The sequence below is a fragment of the Frieseomelitta varia genome, unplaced genomic scaffold (genome assembly GCF_011392965.1).
Source record: "Frieseomelitta varia isolate USP_RPSP 00005682 unplaced genomic scaffold, Fvar_1.2 scaffold_937, whole genome shotgun sequence".
In the NCBI taxonomy this organism is placed as follows: Eukaryota; Metazoa; Arthropoda; class Insecta; order Hymenoptera; family Apidae; genus Frieseomelitta; species Frieseomelitta varia.
Genome location: NW_025110742.1, coordinates 1,144 through 19,085, shown reverse-complemented (window position 1 = coordinate 19,085; position 17,942 = coordinate 1,144). Strand labels below are relative to the sequence as shown.

Genomic DNA, 17,942 nt, shown 5'->3' with positions numbered 1-17,942 from the left:
AAAAAAAAAAAAGACGAAGAAGAATGAACGTTTTTAATAATTAATTCTCACGCATAACGACACGCTGCTACTCGACACTCGCTATGCTACTTTAAATCTTTTTGCCGTTTCTTTTTCTTCGTTCTCTTCTATAGAAATCCCTAGGTTCGTCGGTAGTCGAATTCATTCTCACACACACTCACACGCTCGTAAAATCGTATTCTCGTTTGCTCTCTAATCGCGTTCGCTCTAGCACATTCTTTCTTTCTCTCGTTTAATAGTGTTCTCCCTTACGCTAGAAATAGTTATCTGATAGGAACTTTCAGTATTGCCTAGCTCTGGATATATTATTATTCGCACTATACATATAAAGATTCATCGAGATTTCGTATTTCGTGTTACCTTGTTTACGTTTTCTCAAAAAAAATTTCTCCGTTCTATCTAGAAATTCAATTCCGTAATCGACGGGCCCCCTAGAGTATCACACGGGCCAAATTATACGATACGCGTACGTATACACACGCGGTAAAGGGACACGTGCACAACATACAAACGATTCGTTCGACTCGCGCGTCGTTTGAAATTCTTTATCACGACGATTGAAAGAAAAGAGGAGAAAAGAGAAGACGAAGGAAAAGTGGATGAAACGTAAACGAAGAGGAGAAAATTCTTCAGGCAGTTCAACGACGTATCGTCGTAAAAAAAAGAAAAAAAGAGAAAGAAGGAAAGAAAGAAAGAAAGAAAGAAAGAAAGAAAGACGAGACGAAAGTCAAATAATAAAAAAAAATTCCTCTCTCCCTCTCTTTCTCTTTCTCTCAGAATGAAAGAAGACGACAGAATTTCGAACTGAACGCGGGCCAAACGATCGTTTACGAGTCTAAGAGGTCAGCCAGACACTCACCGGCGGTGGTGGTAGCCGTGCTAGCCGCTGCGGCGCCCGGATGTTGCTGTTGCTGTGACTGGAACATCGCCGTAGGATGGAGGAACAGGGATCCGTACATCATGTTTTCGTCTGATTGCTGCTGCTGCTGCTGCTGCTGCTGCTGCTGCTGCTGGCTGGTTTGCTGGTTACCAGGCCCGACCACCGGCGAGCTACCGATTCCTGCTGCGCCGCTGTTGCCGCCAGGAACGATCGGTGCGCCGGGTGTTGGTGGCACGAGGCTACCCTCCTCGACGGCGACACGCACCGACTCGATGTGTCGCCGCGAGAATACGTGCTCCTGAAGCGGCGACTTGGCCGAGTATCGAACCGAGCAGAGTCTACACTCGTCCGGGCCGGTCGGGCCACGATGAGGTTGGACAGCCGAGCCTTCGGCCGGCAAACCGGCCGCCAGTCTAGCCTTCTTCTCTTTTGCACGGGCGTTCTGGAACCACACCTGCCACTCCTTTCTATTAGACCCATTATCGTGACTCGATTACCACGTGAAAATCGACGAGCAATCGGAGGGGGGGGGGGAGGGAGGATATACCGAGGAGTCGAGTTACCCAATCGGAATAAACAGATGTAATTGCAGATGGAGTTCCATTTATCTGGAATCCAGTTGCAGTTTATCGACTTGCACGTCCGAATTCTTGTTCACGTTAACGAAAAATTGCTTACATTGACTATTATCACGCGAGTTTCAACTGCTCGATAGATTCAGATTAGAATGATTGAAGGTTTCGCGTGTCGTAAGATACCAGAGATTACGTTGATTGGTTAAATGCAAAAATTAGCAAATTTTTCGCTAGTTCGTACTTACAACTTAGGTGAGAATGTGTTGCAAGAGACTCGACAGGGGGGGAGGAGGGAATTAGAGAAACCAAACGAACGAAATCAGACTCACCTGAACCACGCGCTTCGGCAGTCCGATCTCGCGTCCAAGCATCTCGCATTCGGCCATGGTGGGTGTCTTGTAGTCCGAGAAGAGCGACTTCATCACTTTCACCTGGGTAGCGGACATCTGGGTGCGATATCGTTTGCCACTGGACTGGCCTGTTCCACTGCCGGTGCCTGCGATCGGTGGTCCTGCAGCACTTCCGGCCCCCGCCGAAGCTGGACCCTGTCTTGAGCTCTGTGTACTCGAGGCTGGACTCGCCGGTCCGCTCTCGTCGTCTAGGAATTCCGTGGTCTCGCTCATGCTGTCGTCGTCGCAAATGCTCCTCTCGGAAAGATCGGTCAGAGGGCCGCAGTCGCTGCCGCCGCGGAAGTGCGCACCGTGTTGTTCGTCGAGGAGATTCGACAGTCCACCGAGGCTCAGTTTCATCGGGCGACTCAGGTCCACCGGTTTGCTAAGATCTAACGGTGACTCGCCACTGTTGCCACCCGCCTGATGGTTCGCAGTCTCTTGCTTGCCGTTGCTGGCGTGAGCTTGCAGCTCGCTGATGTATCGCTTCATCGACTCCTCGTAGTACTTCTTCAGGGACGCTTCCATCTCGGTGTTGAACGGTGGGAACAACGGTGGCATCATGTTGGGCGTGCTGGGGTTCGAAGGGGCCGACTCCATCGATAGTTCCTCGTCCGGAATGTTGTCAATGTTCACTTCGCCGCGTGCAACCTGATCAGCGTGTTTGCTACTGAGATGCGACTCCAGGGCCGACTTCACTTTGAACAAGGCCGGACAGAACGGACACCGTTTATTGATTACCTGGCTGTGCGCGCGAAACTGGCCCTTTCGTTCACGGGCGCGCGTATTCTGGAACCATACCTGCACCACCCGTTTCTTCAGGCCGACCTCGCGAGCGATCGTCTCCAGCATCTTCCTCGACGGATTCGACTCGACCTGATATTTTTGATACAAGTAATCCAACTGTTCGGGCAGTATCGTCGTTCTCAGTCGCTTGTCCTTCGGCTGCTCGTTGTGCTCGGAGTTGGAGCGGCTATCGCCTCCGATCGTTCCCTCGTCGAAGTCGTCGTACTTTCTTTTCCTCTCTTGCATCATCGCAATCAAAGGGTGAGGAGTGTCAGTTGGTACCCCGCTGGTAGCGTTTAGCGCTTGTTGCTGGAGAATGCCAAACGGTGAGTCTGGGGGATAGGCGGGTGGAAACAGAGACGGGTTCATGATATGTACTAGCTGATGTTCGCGCCACAGTTCGAACCGCCCGAACATCAGGTTACACTTGTCGCACTGAAAACTACCTTCCTTCGACTCGGTCTGCGATTGTTGCGGTTGTTGTTGCTGCGATTGCTGTTGCTGTTGCTGCGATTGCTGCTGCTGTTGCTGCGACTGTCCTTGCTGAGAATGTTGATGCGACTGTCCCATTTGTTGCTGCTGCTGCTGTTGCTGCTGATGATGATGAGGAGACGTGGTGGCGTTCAACGGCTGATGCAACTGTTCTGCGAGTGCGGGTGTGTTGGTCGGATTGCTGGACACGGCGTTAGCAGTGGTGGTGGTGGAACTGCTGTTGCTGTCTTCGGAGCTGAGAACAGCTGCGACTTGGGCCGCGGCCGCCTGCGCTTGGGCGCTCCTCTTTGCGTCTTCTTCTTTGAAGCAGTGCGTCTTTTGATGACGAATGAGCTCGTAGTATCTCTGAAACACCAGCAAACACTTCTTGCATTGGTAATTCAAGCCTGGTGTTCGTTGGAATCGGCCCGAACCGTCGTCACCCTCGCGGCTGCCTGTTGTTACTGGCTCAGCGGCTGGCTGATTTTCGTACACCTTTCGCGCCTTTTGTCTAGCGTTCTGGAACCATACCACGATCACGCGCGGACTCAGGCCGAGCAGCTTGCTCAGGTACTCCAAGTCATCGTCTTTTGGATAAGCGTTGTTCTCGAAGAACTCCTGCAGAACCTTGATCTGATAGTCGGTGAATCTCGTTCTGTTGGCTCGTTTTCCTGAGCTACCGCCGGATGAGGAACTGTTGCCGTTGGTGCTTCCGCTGAAGGAGTAATCGGTCGGGCCACGGCCGGGGCTGAGCGATCGTTGAGGCGTTAGAGCCATTGCTGCAATCGCCCCTGGGACCACGTTACCAGCGCCGGGTGTCGGGCTGGTAAAGTTCTGCGGTGCCAGTTTCGGTGGTAGCATCGGCGTGCTCGGTGCGTTGGCGCTTGACGCGCCGTGCGACGACACGTCGTGATGAATACCAGAGAATACGGAGCTCATGCTGAGCGCCGGCGAATGCGGCCTCGACTGCTGACCACCGGAACTACCGGGCGAATGATGTTGCTGTTCCTCCTGCGAATGCTGCGAGTGCTGCTGCACGTGCAACTGCGACTGCTCTTGAATCTCCTGCTTGATCTCGCTGGCCTGCGACGTGTTCACCTGCACGGTGGTCGACGGCGGTGGTGTCGCCTGTTTGTTCGGGCTTTTGTCGTCCGACGAACTGCTTCCGGACACGCTAGAGTTCAACGGCGTTACTTTCGCCTCGCCGGTCTTTTCGTACTCTTCGAGATTCAACGTGGTGCTCGGCGGATTGTTGAAGTTGTACGGGCTGTCTTTGTTCCGCTGCCGCTCTTTGAACAACGTGTTTCTGAACCAGTGTTTGATGACTTTTGGCGGTAGCCCGCTCTGAGCCGCCATATCTAAAATCTGTTCCTCGCCGGGGGAATTGTTGATGTCGAAATGCGCTCGTAATATCTTTAGCTGTTCGTCGGTAATGCGCGTTCGCGCTCGTTTCTGCGAGGCAGCCGCGTTTGCCTGTAAGAAAACGTCGCCCATGCTTTCTTTCTTGTTCGCAAATTCGAGTACGAATTACCATGCTGATTATTCGCTTTCAAATGGAGTGTGTGTTGTGTGTGTGTGTGTGTGTGTGTGTGTGTGTGTGTGTGTCTGCTTTTAATTTTCGTTTCTTTCATTTATCATATATACTATATATTTTTTTTCCACGTCGCAGTTCCTCGCGACGATTTATTCTGTTATGATAGTGATTGCAAATGAAATAAATCGAAATGAAATGATCGACAACTTTCAAACAACGGTACAACTTGTATTTCCAAACGCCAGAGATGACTTTTGCAACGAAATTCTAAAATATATATACAATCTCGGAAAAATAATACACGATGAAGTTTAATTATCCACATATTATACTTATAGTAAATCAAATAAAAACTATCCTTTCGCTGTTTGATAAAAATTGCGGGAAACGCTTAGAAAAAAAAAAAAAAATCAACCATTTGCCAGTACGATGCAAGGATTAAAAAACGAAACGGTTATAAAATTCATACGTGACGAGGAAACAAGAGAGGTGTCGTTAATAAATAAATAAATGAATAAATATATATATTATTGTTAAATAAATATTGTTAAATAATAATAATAATATATATATACACACAACAACGAAAATATAACGAAAATTGCAAAGAGCTAAATCTTCGTAGAAACGTAGTCAGAAAGTTACTCACGGCTGCTGCTTGTTGCTGCTGCAAGGCGAGATGTTGCTTGGCAAGGAGGTCGGCTTGTGCATTGATAGGGGGTGGATATCCGGTAGCCGTTCCGTCGTAAGGCGGCGGCGGTAGCATCATCGGCACCAACGGTGGTTGAAGATTCATGGCAGCCAGGGCGGGAACGTTCAATCCAAGGGGCAGACCCATCATGCCCATCATCAGTCCGGGATACTGTTGAAGCTGCTGCTGCAGTTGCGACGCAGCCATCGCGTTCAAAGCGGCTTGCATCTCTGTCATCTGTTGCGCGAGTGTCAACTGAGCGTGCTGTTGTTGTTGTTGTTGTTGTTGCTGCTGCTGCTGCTGCTGTTGTTGTTGCTGCTGCTGCTGCTGCTGCTGCTGTTGTTGTTGTTGCTGCTGCTGTTGAATATGAAGCTGAGGGTTGGTGGACAACACGGTTGGAGTTGTGGAATCGGTGCTCGACACTGGCGTGTTGCTCAACGCCGGAGTTGTTGCCGGCGTGGTGGAAGTAGCCTCCGGGGTCTTGCTGACTCGATCTTTGCCCTCGTTCGCATCCTCCTTGTCTTTGTCGCGTTGTTCCTTGTCCGACGAGAGATCCTGCGGCTGGCTGGAAGCCGGTGTCGAGCTTCTCGGTCCGGACGACGTGGAAGAGGACGTTGCGACAGTCACCACGACGCTCTTCTTTTCGTACTCGCACTTGAATTGCTGTGCGTACTTCTCCAAGAACTCGCGCGGCACCAAGTCACGATGTACTTCTTCGCAATGGGCCTTCAGTACCCAGACGCTGCTGAATTCTTTGTTGCAGTGTTGGCAGGTGCTCCTGGTTAGCTCCGGTATGACATCGTCGTCAGTGTGCTCCTCTGCCTCTTCCTCCCTTTCGCGCGCGGCCTGAGCAGCCAGCGCCTGCTTCTGCTGCTCCTGTTTCTGTTGCTCCTGCTGCGCCTGAAGCGCGGCAGCGGCCTCCTCCTCCTTGCGCTGGCGTCGCTGATGGTTCTCGTTGAACTGCATCACCAGGTCGAAACCGAAACTCTCCAGAAGATGTTTGTACATCTGCGACGTCTTGTGACGAGGCTGCGACAGAATGTCCTGCGTCGTTTGCGAGGAATGTTGCGTGGCCTGTTGCAAGTGTTGTTGCGGGCCGGGCGTCGTAGATGTCGGAGGTGGAGTTTTGGCTGGTGTGGACGCGAGCTGCTGCGACGCGGCTAGCTGTTGAAACAACGCCAACGGATTGCTGAATATGCAGTAGAGTTGCTGGTGAGTGGCGAGCTGTTCCTGGTTGACGAAGAAGGCGTTGCAACGAGGACAGGACAACATCGTTCCGCTGTTGCCAGAGGTGCTGCTGGTGTTCACCGGTGGACTGTTCGGGCTGCTCGGCGGCGGTTGTTCGATCAACGGACGAGCGAGATCTAGCTGGCCGCTAGCAGCGAGATCCGGCAGTTTACTGGCCCTGGTCTGATGCAACACGCTCCTCATGTGAATGTCCAATGTGCTGCCTTGAGAGTAGGCCACCTTGCAGATGTTGCACTTGTACGGTTTCTTGTCCTGGTCTTGCTGAGAGTCGGGCGACTCCGTAGGACTGGCCGGTGGCATCACGGAGATGAGCGTGTTGTTGTTACCCTGCTCCTGCATCGCTCTCTTCAGCTTGTGCAGGTGGCTGACGCTGTTGTAATGAACCAAGAGGATGTTCTTCTGGGTGAAACTCTCCTTGCATACGTCGCACTTGTACGGTCTATTCGGATCAAGATATTTTTCCATCGGATAGGACATCTTCTCGCCTTTGCGATGGAGCAGAGTTTTGTTGTGCCCGGTCAAGTAACTTTGCCTGGTGAACGCGACCTTGCAACGATGACACTTGAACTTTCTTCCCGGGTCGTGGTACGAGTCTTCGGCGACCGGTTGACTATTGAGATAGTCCTCGAGGAGACGTTGTTCCTTGTGCAATGGCGACGAGTCGCTCGCGTCGCTCTCCTCCTCCTCCGCTTTGCTTGCGTCGTCGTCCACGTTCTGCTCGCCGATCAAGCTACCCTGCCTGCGCAGCGCTTCCTCCGTGAGCGCCTGAAGAAGCGGGTGAGCGTGTATCAGGCTCTGCTTGTACTGCGCCAGCTCGTCCTCGTGTAGATCCGCGTGCGCCGACTCCAGGTGTCGTTGGAGCGCCTGCACCGAGCGAAACGATCTTCCGCAGAGCGCGCATTTCGTCGCGTCGCGAATCGCGTGGTACTGCGAGTGCTGTTGCAGCTTCTCCAGAGTCTTGAACGCCAGGCTACACTGTCCGCACCGATACTTGTAAACGTGTTTCTCGCTGACGGCGAGCGTGGGCGTAGTGGCCGGATGGGTCTCCCGGTGATGTTGCTGGAGTTCCTCCAACGAGCGGCACACGCGGCCACATACGGTGCATCTGGTGATCTCCTCGATCTCTTCGTTGGCCCCGCGCTCGCTCATCTCCTCCTCCTGCTGTTGTTTCACCGTGGTGGTCGGCGACGACGGCATAGCCACCGCTGGCGTCGATGTGTTTCGCGGATTGTTGTTCAACCAATGGCTCTGGTCCACCAGCAACAGCAGCCGTTGTAAACCGTCCGAGTTCACCGAGTGGATTTGCATCACATGTTTCTCGAGCGCGGAACGTTCTTTGAAGCCGTCCTGACACAGCGGGCACAACAATTCCGGCGGCGGCTCTTCCTTCACCGCCTCCGCTTTGTCCTCCATATCCTGGACATGAGCCACTTGCAAATGCTGCCTCAATTCTTCGCGCGACGTCGGCTGATAAGTGCAATACGGGCAGGTGACTTCCTCGTGCTCGTTCTCCGGCTCTTGTTCCGGCTCCTGATCGTTATCCGGCTCTTGCTTCACCTCGCTGCCGCAGTCGCTACCTTCCTCTCGTCGTTCTGTGAAAAGAAAGAGGAAAAGAAAAGAAGAACGGCAACACGGACTTTTCGCTCAGTGATCGAGAGGTTGAGACGTTCACGCGTGCAGCGTCAACCTAAATGGGTATTGTTGTACCAAGGGATGCGAGGGAGGGTGTTGAAAATCTCGACTGGTCTGACGTCGATCTTTATTAAATCAAAGAACTGCAGCTGGTACCGTTTGAAACTTCGAGTATTAATTTCTGCACCGTTTCGTGCGAATATCTCGTGTAATTTTCAGTATTAATTCCTGCGAACGTCCTCGGTCTATATTTAGTTTATTAGCGAAGAGTGTAAGAAAGAACGTTGAGACGTTGATACATAACCGAAACGAAAAATGGACGATACGACAGCACATCAGTCGAGATTGTTATCAAATATTTATGAAATTTGCGATCAACGATTAATCAAGGATGCTGAAACACTTGCTCTTTGAATAAACCGCGCCAGAAGTTTTGCCAATTTTAGTCTGAATCGGTAACTACGACGGATTTACAAAATACGTCAGTGTCGAACAACATCGGCAATCCAATTGGAAACCTCGTTAGGACTTAATGTTGTTTTGAAACCCCTCCTGTCGATTTAATTAACAATCGATCGTTTCCATCCATTGCCAATTTTACATGGCAAAGTCTCGTTCTCGAACGTAAGCACGGTGAAAACCGGAAATCACCGGATGGTGAGCACACCGTGCAATTGGGCCGCATTAACGTTAACAGTTTTTGATTCGCGCAACATAAATTCCTCGCGCCTTAATATCACGATTACTATCTACCGATAACGCGACGTGTAATTCACCTTTCTATTAAGGCGCCGATAAATCGTCGATCGACATCGAAAATCTCACCAGCCGAACAAAAAGGAAGAAGAAAAATAGCCATTAATCTTGCAGCTGCATGCGAGACAGAGGTTTAAGTCGATAATGTTGCTGCGAGAGAAAGTAAATTATGTACAACGGCAGCGAAAGCATTTCATCCAGTAACGCCCGATTCTCTTGTTCGATGTTACATTCTGTTAAAATTGATTTCGTTCCACGTTTTTCCTTTTTTTTCAGTCGAACTTTTACACATCGGTGTCCCGTAAAATCGAAGATTGGCCTGTTGCAGTAAATCATCGAGTAATGGAAGCAATCCATGATCAGAGATACAAGAATAATTCGACGTTTAACGTCTGTTCGATTCAGTTAACAAATCTCTGTTTCGTAAATTATACATAAAAGTGTCTATAGACACTTTTATTTCGAGGTGCAACTTCTTTTCTTGTCGTAGAATTATTTTAGAAGTAGACTCTTGGCATAATGTATCCTCACGTTACTATATTACATTTAATCATATACAGTGCCGGACAAATGTATTCGGACAATTACTTTTTGTTGTGTAATTTCAACATGCGGCATAGCAGATGTTCTACTAAATAATTAATATATAGAGGAAAGGATGGTAAATACACCAATGAAATTCATAAATTATTGTATCAGACATATATCTTTAATATTAAACAAAATTAAATGTGACAAAAGTATTCGGACAATATTAATACATCATTATATCTTTAAAAAAAAAAACAAGTTACTTACTTAAAAGTGACAAATATAAAATTTTTATAGGGTAAACATAATTAAATAATTAATATTTTGTAGCATATTCATTTGAATTGATGACTGTTTTGCATCCTTCTTGGCATATATTCCAAAAGTTTTTGAATTGTTGCAGGATTAATACTCTCCCACTTCTTTTGTAAAATTTCAAATAATTCGTCTTTATTTTTCAATTTCTTGGCTTTCAAGTTTTGTTTCAACTGATTCCGGAGGCGTTCGATTGGATTAAGGGCCACACCACATTACAGAAGTTTCTTTTTGTGTGAACCAATTTTTTTACAAAACGCGAAGTGTGTTTTGGATCGTCATCTTGTTGAAACGTCCAGTTATTTCTGATGCATATGGATATTTGCGTCTCTAGGAGGATGTGTGCATAATCAAACCTGTTCATAATATCGTGTATCTGTATATACAAAGGGCCAATGCTGTTTGCGGAGAAACAACCCTGCACCATTACACTACCTTCGCTATATTTTACAGTGGGAAATTGGTAACGGACATTAAATCTTTGTCCTTTTTCACGACGAATCCCACTTCGGTTAAACAACTAAAAGCTACTTTCATCGCTAAAAATTATTTTTGCCCAATCAGATGCCGTCTAAATGATCTCGGGCAAATTGTAGTCGGGCTGTCCTGTGTTTTTTACATACCGATGGTGTCTTAACGCCATGTCGTTCATGAAGGTGAAATGACTCTAAACGAATGGTTCGTACACTCACATTCAGTTCACTATTTTGTACAATTTCCGCATGAATGTCAACAGCAGTTTTCCTCGGATCTGCAACCGATAAACTACGAATCTTCCTGTCTTCTCTGATTGTAGTTTTCTTAGGTCGACCACTTTTTGACACGTTTTCTAAATGTCCTCTAAAGGTATTTGACAGGTTTTCTAAATGTCCTCTCTGATTGTAGTTTTCTTAGGTCGATCACTTTTTGACACGTTTTCCTGTTGAAGAAACTGTTTTTTTTTTTTTTTTTTTAATAAATATATTTAATTTTTGAATAAATAGTCTGCTTCGGGATATCTAAACGCCGAGAAACTTTGGATATTGAGTCCCCTTGTTAAACGATTAATGATTTTTTCTTTCAAAACTTTTGGTAAACTTTTATCTTTTGGCATACTAAAATAGATTTAAAAAAGAATACGCTTATAAGATTTCGACGAATATCATGCTTCAGATTGTAATTTACGCTTGTAAATTAATTGTCCGAATACTTTTGTCCAAGCTAATTTGAATAAAACTTATTTTATATGTAGTAGAGAGCAAATACCTAACTGTAACTTCCACGCGAGTTAGTATTAGACTAATAATAAAAAAATCACAGAGTGACACTCTCCTACCAACAGTATCACAATACAGGAAAACAAAAACATTTTTGTCCGAATACATTTGTCCGGTACTGTATATTTCATTGTATAGGTTCATACAGGATCAATATAATTTATCAAGGATTCAAACCAATATTTTTCAAAGGTTACAAAATTCAATTAAAATCGTCAGAATTCATTATAACTGTAAATGACCAATTAATAACAAAAGAAGAAATTTCCACGAATTTCAATAAATTCGTAAATTTCCCAAAGAAAAAAGAAAAAAACACCATTCACTCAAGACTCGCAGAATTCAAGCGAATATTTTCGAAATTCTAAAGTTATAAGATTCAATTAATATCGTCAAAATTCATCGACGAAATAGTAAATAATCGATCAGTAACAAAAGAAGAAAATTTCAGAAGTAGAAAATAAGAAAGATGCAGACCCATTGTAAACCGGAAGCCATCGTAAGCCGCCTAGGCAAAGGATAATATATAAATAAATAAAATAAAATAAATAAAAGTAGAAAATTTCCACGAGTTTCAAGATCGAATTTCACCAATTAATCCGTCAATTCATCAGGAAAGAGAAATAAGAAGACCAGTCTCTGATCGAGCGCTATAAAATCGCCTAACACAGCGAAGCTCGAGAACTCAGTCAAGTGGTATAGTCTCGTCATAGCTCGGAGCAGTAACAGACTTGTCTTCGGAGCGGAACAATCGATGAAAGTCAGCGTTACGTGAAAGAGCTTCGGTAACGACGGAAAGCATCGAGGGTGGATCACGTCACGATGGTGTGCAGACGTCACAGATGCTTCCTTGTCCGGCCGTGCAACAATACCACTTGAAATTACAGATTGTCGACGCGAAATTATCGGCGGGTCGTTTCTTCGAGGGAAGGAAAGAAAGAAAAAAAAAAAAAAAAAAAAAAAAAAAAAAAATAATAATGAAACGCGTGGCCTGCCTCCGTTGGAGGGAGAAAGCGAGACGCGGGAATAAAGGGAAAGACCGCCTATTCGCGTGGTCTGCCATTGTCCGAAACCGCATTTACATCGAACGAGCGTCAGTTGCGAAACCTCGAAACGCGACGATGCAACGCGTGCTACTGGTTTCTCGCTTTGTTCCGCGCAACCTATCCGCGCGATTTCGCGTCTCCTCGGGCGAGAAATTTCCGAGAACGTGCAGTTAATACTGCCCGAAGGCCGAGAATTTATTTATCTTGAACGAATGTTCCATTCGCGATCTCTCGAAGAAGAATGGGAAATTTCTAGTACGATAAATTTGAGATTTAGGGAATCGAGTCATGGTGAATGGTAGCGAGGGAGACAAAATTGGCACAATTTTGAAATGAACGAACGATTCAACCGGACTTTTCATTTTTTTGCACTCTTTTCAAGACTTAGTTTGTAGACTAAGGAATTCGTTCGTCGAATGTTTGAGAATATAAGCAAATATTCGTATTTAGCGAATTTTTGAGTTTCACTGAACGTGAAAGTTATAGGAAGCAGTGCGCTTTGAATATTTTCTACATTTTCTTTTCATCATGTGCATTCTCTGTAACTTTACATTCTAAAATTTCCTACAAATGCATAATTTATTGATTCTGAATCATGTTCTATCGTTTTCAAAGAATTTTCGAAAAGTTTTGTAATTGTGTCGTCAATTTTTGTAATCGTATTTCAAAAGAAGAATTTACCCAAAACGTTTCCATAAAACGTTCATAATGACAACGAAGGTTGTAGAGAAGTTTGTTACAGTTATTGCACTATGACAACATGGAACTACGAAAACTCTGGAATTATAGTTCGAATGCCTCATTGTGGCATATCTTCTTGTACATTTATATAAATGCAGGCTGTCGATTGTAATAATACTCGGCATTGTGCGTGCTGAGGCACACGCCATTGCCATATGTCACGCAAAATTCCCGCCGGTGCACGCTAATTACGCGATAATCAATGAAAATATTGAATTCGTTAAAAGAGAGAGCACCCCGCCGGCGAACACGCGAGTGTTCCTCGTGTTTGTTTTTTTTTTTTTTAAAGCGATTTGTGACACATGCGAATCATACGTTTGTTCTTTCAGGTGAAACACGTGATTGTGTGTGTTCTCCTGAACATTTTTTCAGTAAGTTGATCGAGCTTATGGTCAATTATTGTTTACTTGTAAATCGCGATATTTAGGGAAATTACAGGTCACGTGATGTTTAAAGAATTACCGAAGAGAGGAAAACGATCGTGTATTCGGAGAAACTAGTTGTGACAGAAGAATAGATCAACTGAGAATTGTAATAAGTTTATATTACAATTAAAAATAATTTAATTATTTAAACAAAACAGTTATTATTTCTCAGCTTCTGATCATTTTTAACGTCATACAAGTATCAAGATAATCATAAACTCAAGATTGCAAGACTCTCAGGACTGTGTCTGACCATGTATAGCACTATCTCCTGTTTCCACAGATTTAAGAGTTGGCAGCACTCTTCTGCGATAAATGTACAATTCTAGTACCTCAGGTTGTTTTAAAAACAAATAATAATAAATCCACGTCTGAAACGCCACCACTTTCCGAAATATAATTTCTCGAGTGATAAACGAAAAAATGAATGCCTGATTGCATCTCTTTTTAACGAACGTAACATCGAATATTCCATACCGTTTCAGGCAGCATCGAGACTCGAATTGTAAAATAGTAATGCAGAAGCGTGAAGCAATTATTCTGGCTAAACTGCAAGAATATACGAATATTAATCTACTAAATTACAAATTATTTATACATCAGTAACTTATGGGCGAAACTATTGAAGAAATTTGCCCTACGTTGCAATGAAGGAACAAAAAAGCTACAAACGTCCATTTAAATTTTCCACAAAGTGGCAGCCGCTGAATATAATTTTCGTGTGGGAAAATGTCAGGTTCTACTCACCACTGTTGGCACTGGTAGCGTTCGGCGTGGTTGGCGTGGTGGGACTGGGCTGTTGCGCGGGTGGAGCGTCCGGATCGCTCATCACTTGGAAAACGTCGCCGATGTCGGTGTGCGGCGTTTCGTTCCCCTGGATGCCGCTTCGCCGATGAAGCTGGTGCAGCTGTTCCATCTGAAGGTGTCTGAGCGATCGGACGTGTTGCAGCAAAGGGAGTCGGTGTCTGGCGCTGAAACCGCACAACGCGCAGTGGTAGAGCTTGGCCTGCGATGGTACGTTGGCGCTGGCCTCGAGCAAGTGACGAAGAAGAAGCGCCGCGGCCTCGTGCCTCGGCGACGCGGCATGCAGGGCCAATTTGTGAGCGCTGTTCGTGTAATAGTCGCACGCATGGCACCGTAACTGCGCGGCGCTGGTGGGCGAGGCCAGGTACTTGAGCTTCCACTCGTTTCGAAGCCCGCCCTCCTTCACGTGGTTCACGTGTTGCAGACGTTGCAAGTGCTTGTCGGTTTTGCAGTGCAGCTGGAAGTTGGCCTTCAGGTTGGTCTTGTAGGAACAAAGTTTGCAGACAAAGTGGCCGGCCACCAGCGCCAAGATCTCCCCCTCGCGCGTTCTCGTTCTGTCGACGGCCAGATGGTGGCCGAGAGCCTCCAACGAATCGGTAGCGAAGTTGTTGCACACGCAGCAATGATAGAGATGAGACGGATCGGGATCGGCCGGCTCCGGTGGTGGATCCATGCTGTCCGGTGACAAACCAACATCACCGCCGAGATTCCCCATGGCACCCATACTGGCCATACCGCCCATAATCTCCGGCGGTAGCTGCGGCGGTAACTGACCGCCGGTCATCATCTGAATCAACAGTGCCTGATTGTAGGCCATGTCCGCTAGAGCGGCCTCCGCGTGTTGAGGTTTGTCCAGGCCGCCCAGGTGAAGCAGCTGCTCGAGTTGCTGCTGATGTTGCTGTTGCGCCTGTTGGTGGTGATGCTGGGCCTGCTGATGGTGGGACTGGAGCGCGGTCAGTGTCTGCATGTGCTTAACGTTCTGCTGCAGGACCAGCATGTTGTGCGTGTGTTTCTCGCTGGTCATGTGTATCCTCAGGTTACGAGCGACGTTCGTCTCGTAGTTGCAGACGTCGCAGCGAAACGTCGGCTTCGGCTTCCCTTGGCTTCCGGCCTGACCGGCGATGTGCGGACTGTGGTTTTGCTGGTGATGGGGGCTTCTCGTTGGCATCGGCGCGTCCTGCGACGACGACGGATTGCTCGCTGCCGAGCCACCGCCGCCACCTTGTTGCAGCTCTTGCATGTTGTTCAAATGTTTGTCGCTTTGCATGTGAATGCTGAGATTACCCTTCGTCGTGGTGGAGTAGTTGCATACTTCGCATCTGTACGGCTTGTACCCGCAGGTGTACGTCTCGCCGCGCGCTAACCTCGGATGCGGTTGTCCGGCGATGCAGTAAATGCACGAGGTTTCGCTCTCGGGATGCTTCTCCTTCATGTGAATCTCCAGTGTCTCTTGGTACTTGTAGTGCCAGTTGCATTTCGGACACTTGAGGGTCTTGCACGAGTTTCTGCTGTGAATGCCGGCCAGTGGTCCGCCCGGACCGGCCAATCTGCTGCTAGCTAGAATCAGTTCGCACTTGGGACATTCGACGCCACTGGGTCTACCCTGCATGTGCTCGGGACAGACACCGATCGTCGTGCCTGTGAGGAAATTCGGCGGTTGTTGAGTCAACGCTGCGTACGAGGATGGCGAACCTTTGGTCGACGAGGATGGCGGTGGTGACGTGTAGTGTATGCTGGAAGCGTCAGGTGCTTTTGCCCAAGAGGCAGCGCTCACTTGGCCACCGGTCCACTGATGCTGCTGCGTCTGTTGATGATTGTACGCGAGAGGGTGATTCGAGTGAGACGTGGGAGTGGTGGGTGTGCTAGGCGACGGCCTCTGCGGTTGTTGTTGCTGCTGCTGTTGCTGTTGCGGACTGCTCGGTACACCAGGAGTGCTAGCGGGTGTGCTGGTCGTGGTCGGTGTCTCGTGATCGAGATTGGACTCGGTACGCGGCTGCTGCTGCTGTTGCTGTTGCTGGCTCTGCATCTGCACGGGCGACGGTTGCGGGCAAGTGGAACTCGTCACCGGTTCGAGAAAACTGACCAGCGGTTGTTTGCCTCGGCCGACCGCTTGAATGATCGCCGACGCGGTCGAGTGCGAGAGTACCTGTCGTTCGTCTTCCATTAACGTGAGCTGATGTTCGCCCTGAGCGTGCGCGACGAAACTCTTCGCGTAGCCGAAACTGAGCTTGCATATGAAACACATGAGGATAGGCTTGACGGGCACCGACGCGGCTGGAGGTGGTGGCGCAGCTGGGGGCGGCGGCGGTTGTTTGCTTCCCTCGGCGCTTCTGTAACTGATCACCCGATAGCTGTGCATCACAGGAAGATCGGGATTGTGCTGCTGCGCCGCCGTTGTACGTTGCTGTTGCTGTTGCTGCTGCTGCTGGTACGCCTGGTGCGCGTACAATCGCGACACGTAGTACGCGCTCGCGATCTGAGGAAACACCAGCGAGTGAGGAACCGAGACACCGCGCCCGTCTACAATGCAACCGTCCGGCAGCGAGTCGTCCTCGCTCAGCTCGCTCTCTCCCTCGATAATGTACGCCGATCCATCCGGATTGTAAACGATTTTTCCGTCGAACTTCTCCACATCGCCTCCCGTTGGACTTGGACTGGGGCTCGGGCCTTGTTGCTCTTGCTGTTGCTGTTGCTGGCCCTGCGACTGCATGGTCATGGTAGTGGTGGTGGTGGTTGTCGTGGTGTCGACGATCGGTGTAGGCGTCGGTATTGCATCGCGGGTGCAGGGTTCTGTGCCCGAGGGTGGACTGGCTGTCCGGGGGTGATGGGGCTGATGTAACGCAGCCCCCGCTGCCGGGGGGGACCCGCCCCCTCGACCCCCCTCCTCCTCCGGGCTCATCTCCTGCTTTTGCTGCGTGTACGTGGAATTTTGAAAGGGGCCGCCGTGTTGCTGCTGTCTCTGTTGCTGCTGCTGTTGCTGTTGTTGTTGCTGCTGCTGCTGCTGCTGCTGCTGTTGATGGGCGGCCACCAGCTGCTGGTAGAGCTGATGTTGCCCGATCGCGGTCGACGTGTGTTGCTGAAGATGCGAGGGAGGAATGTTGTGGTGCTGAAGGTGGTACTGGGGGGGATGAGGCTCACTGGAGGGCATCACCCCAAACGTGAGGCGGGCGCCAGCCTCACATCACCTACCGCGCCTGCGCCTACACTCTCTCGACTTCCTCTTCTTCTTCTTCTTCTCCGACCGTACGTCGCGCTCCCCACCCCCTTCGCTCGCTCTCTCTTCGTCCTAATCTCTTCTCCACCACTGGCAGTTACTTCTTTACTATCTACCCCGACGCAACCCCAGGTCGTACCTGCAACAGAAAGCAAGGGAAATTAATTAAATTATTATTCCAATTGATTTGTCGTTTCGTCGTTGTACGTTTTGAGAGTGTCTACGTGTTCCAGCGAGAACTGAAATTACGCCGCCAGGTGTGCCGGGTACGGGCACGAACGACCAGGGTGGCTGGCGAGTAGTCCAGCTCGCAGTCGAAACCGGGAATGATTTCGCGAAGGAACATCACGGAGATGGTTCTAGCCGTTTAATCCAGGCAAACAGAGAGGCGGCCTGGAGGACAGTGGAGAGATAGCGAAATACGTGGAAAACGTCGGCAAGCTGCGTGTACAGAGGATCAAGTCGGCGATTGCGGGCACACAAAGCGGAAGGAGACTCGAGCTACGGGCGACACAAGGCACCCTGTGTGTTCGGATTACCTGAACCCTCCTCTGGGTGGACCCAGCTGTATTTACAACCAAGCGTCCGTCAAGCTTATCTATCGATCGAGCATCGACGTTGTCTCTC

The 17,942-nt window shown here is 48.5% G+C and overlaps 1 protein-coding gene across 6 annotated transcripts in view; it reads right to left on the bottom strand.

Moving 5' to 3' along the window:
• LOC122537885 (zinc finger homeobox protein 4) overlaps positions 1 to 17,451 on the bottom strand; it is a 145,681-nt gene extending 128,230 nt beyond the window's left edge. For 3 of the 6 annotated variants that reach the window (XM_043671514.1, XM_043671517.1, XM_043671518.1), the window contains exons 1-4: positions 14,045 to 17,451; positions 5,306 to 8,187; positions 1,806 to 4,595; positions 881 to 1,355 (exon numbers count right to left, since the gene is read on the bottom strand). In XM_043671514.1, the coding sequence (XP_043527449.1) occupies positions 881 to 1,355; positions 1,806 to 4,595; positions 5,306 to 8,187; positions 14,045 to 17,249 (9,352 nt within the window). In that variant the 5' untranslated portion in view covers positions 17,250 to 17,451. Of the gene's footprint in view, positions 1 to 880; positions 1,369 to 1,805; positions 4,596 to 5,305; positions 8,188 to 14,044 lie in introns of those variants that run through there. The other 3 variants (XM_043671516.1, XM_043671519.1, XM_043671520.1) reach the window with 3 other exon arrangements.
• Between the last annotated feature and the right edge of the window lie 491 nt (positions 17,452 to 17,942).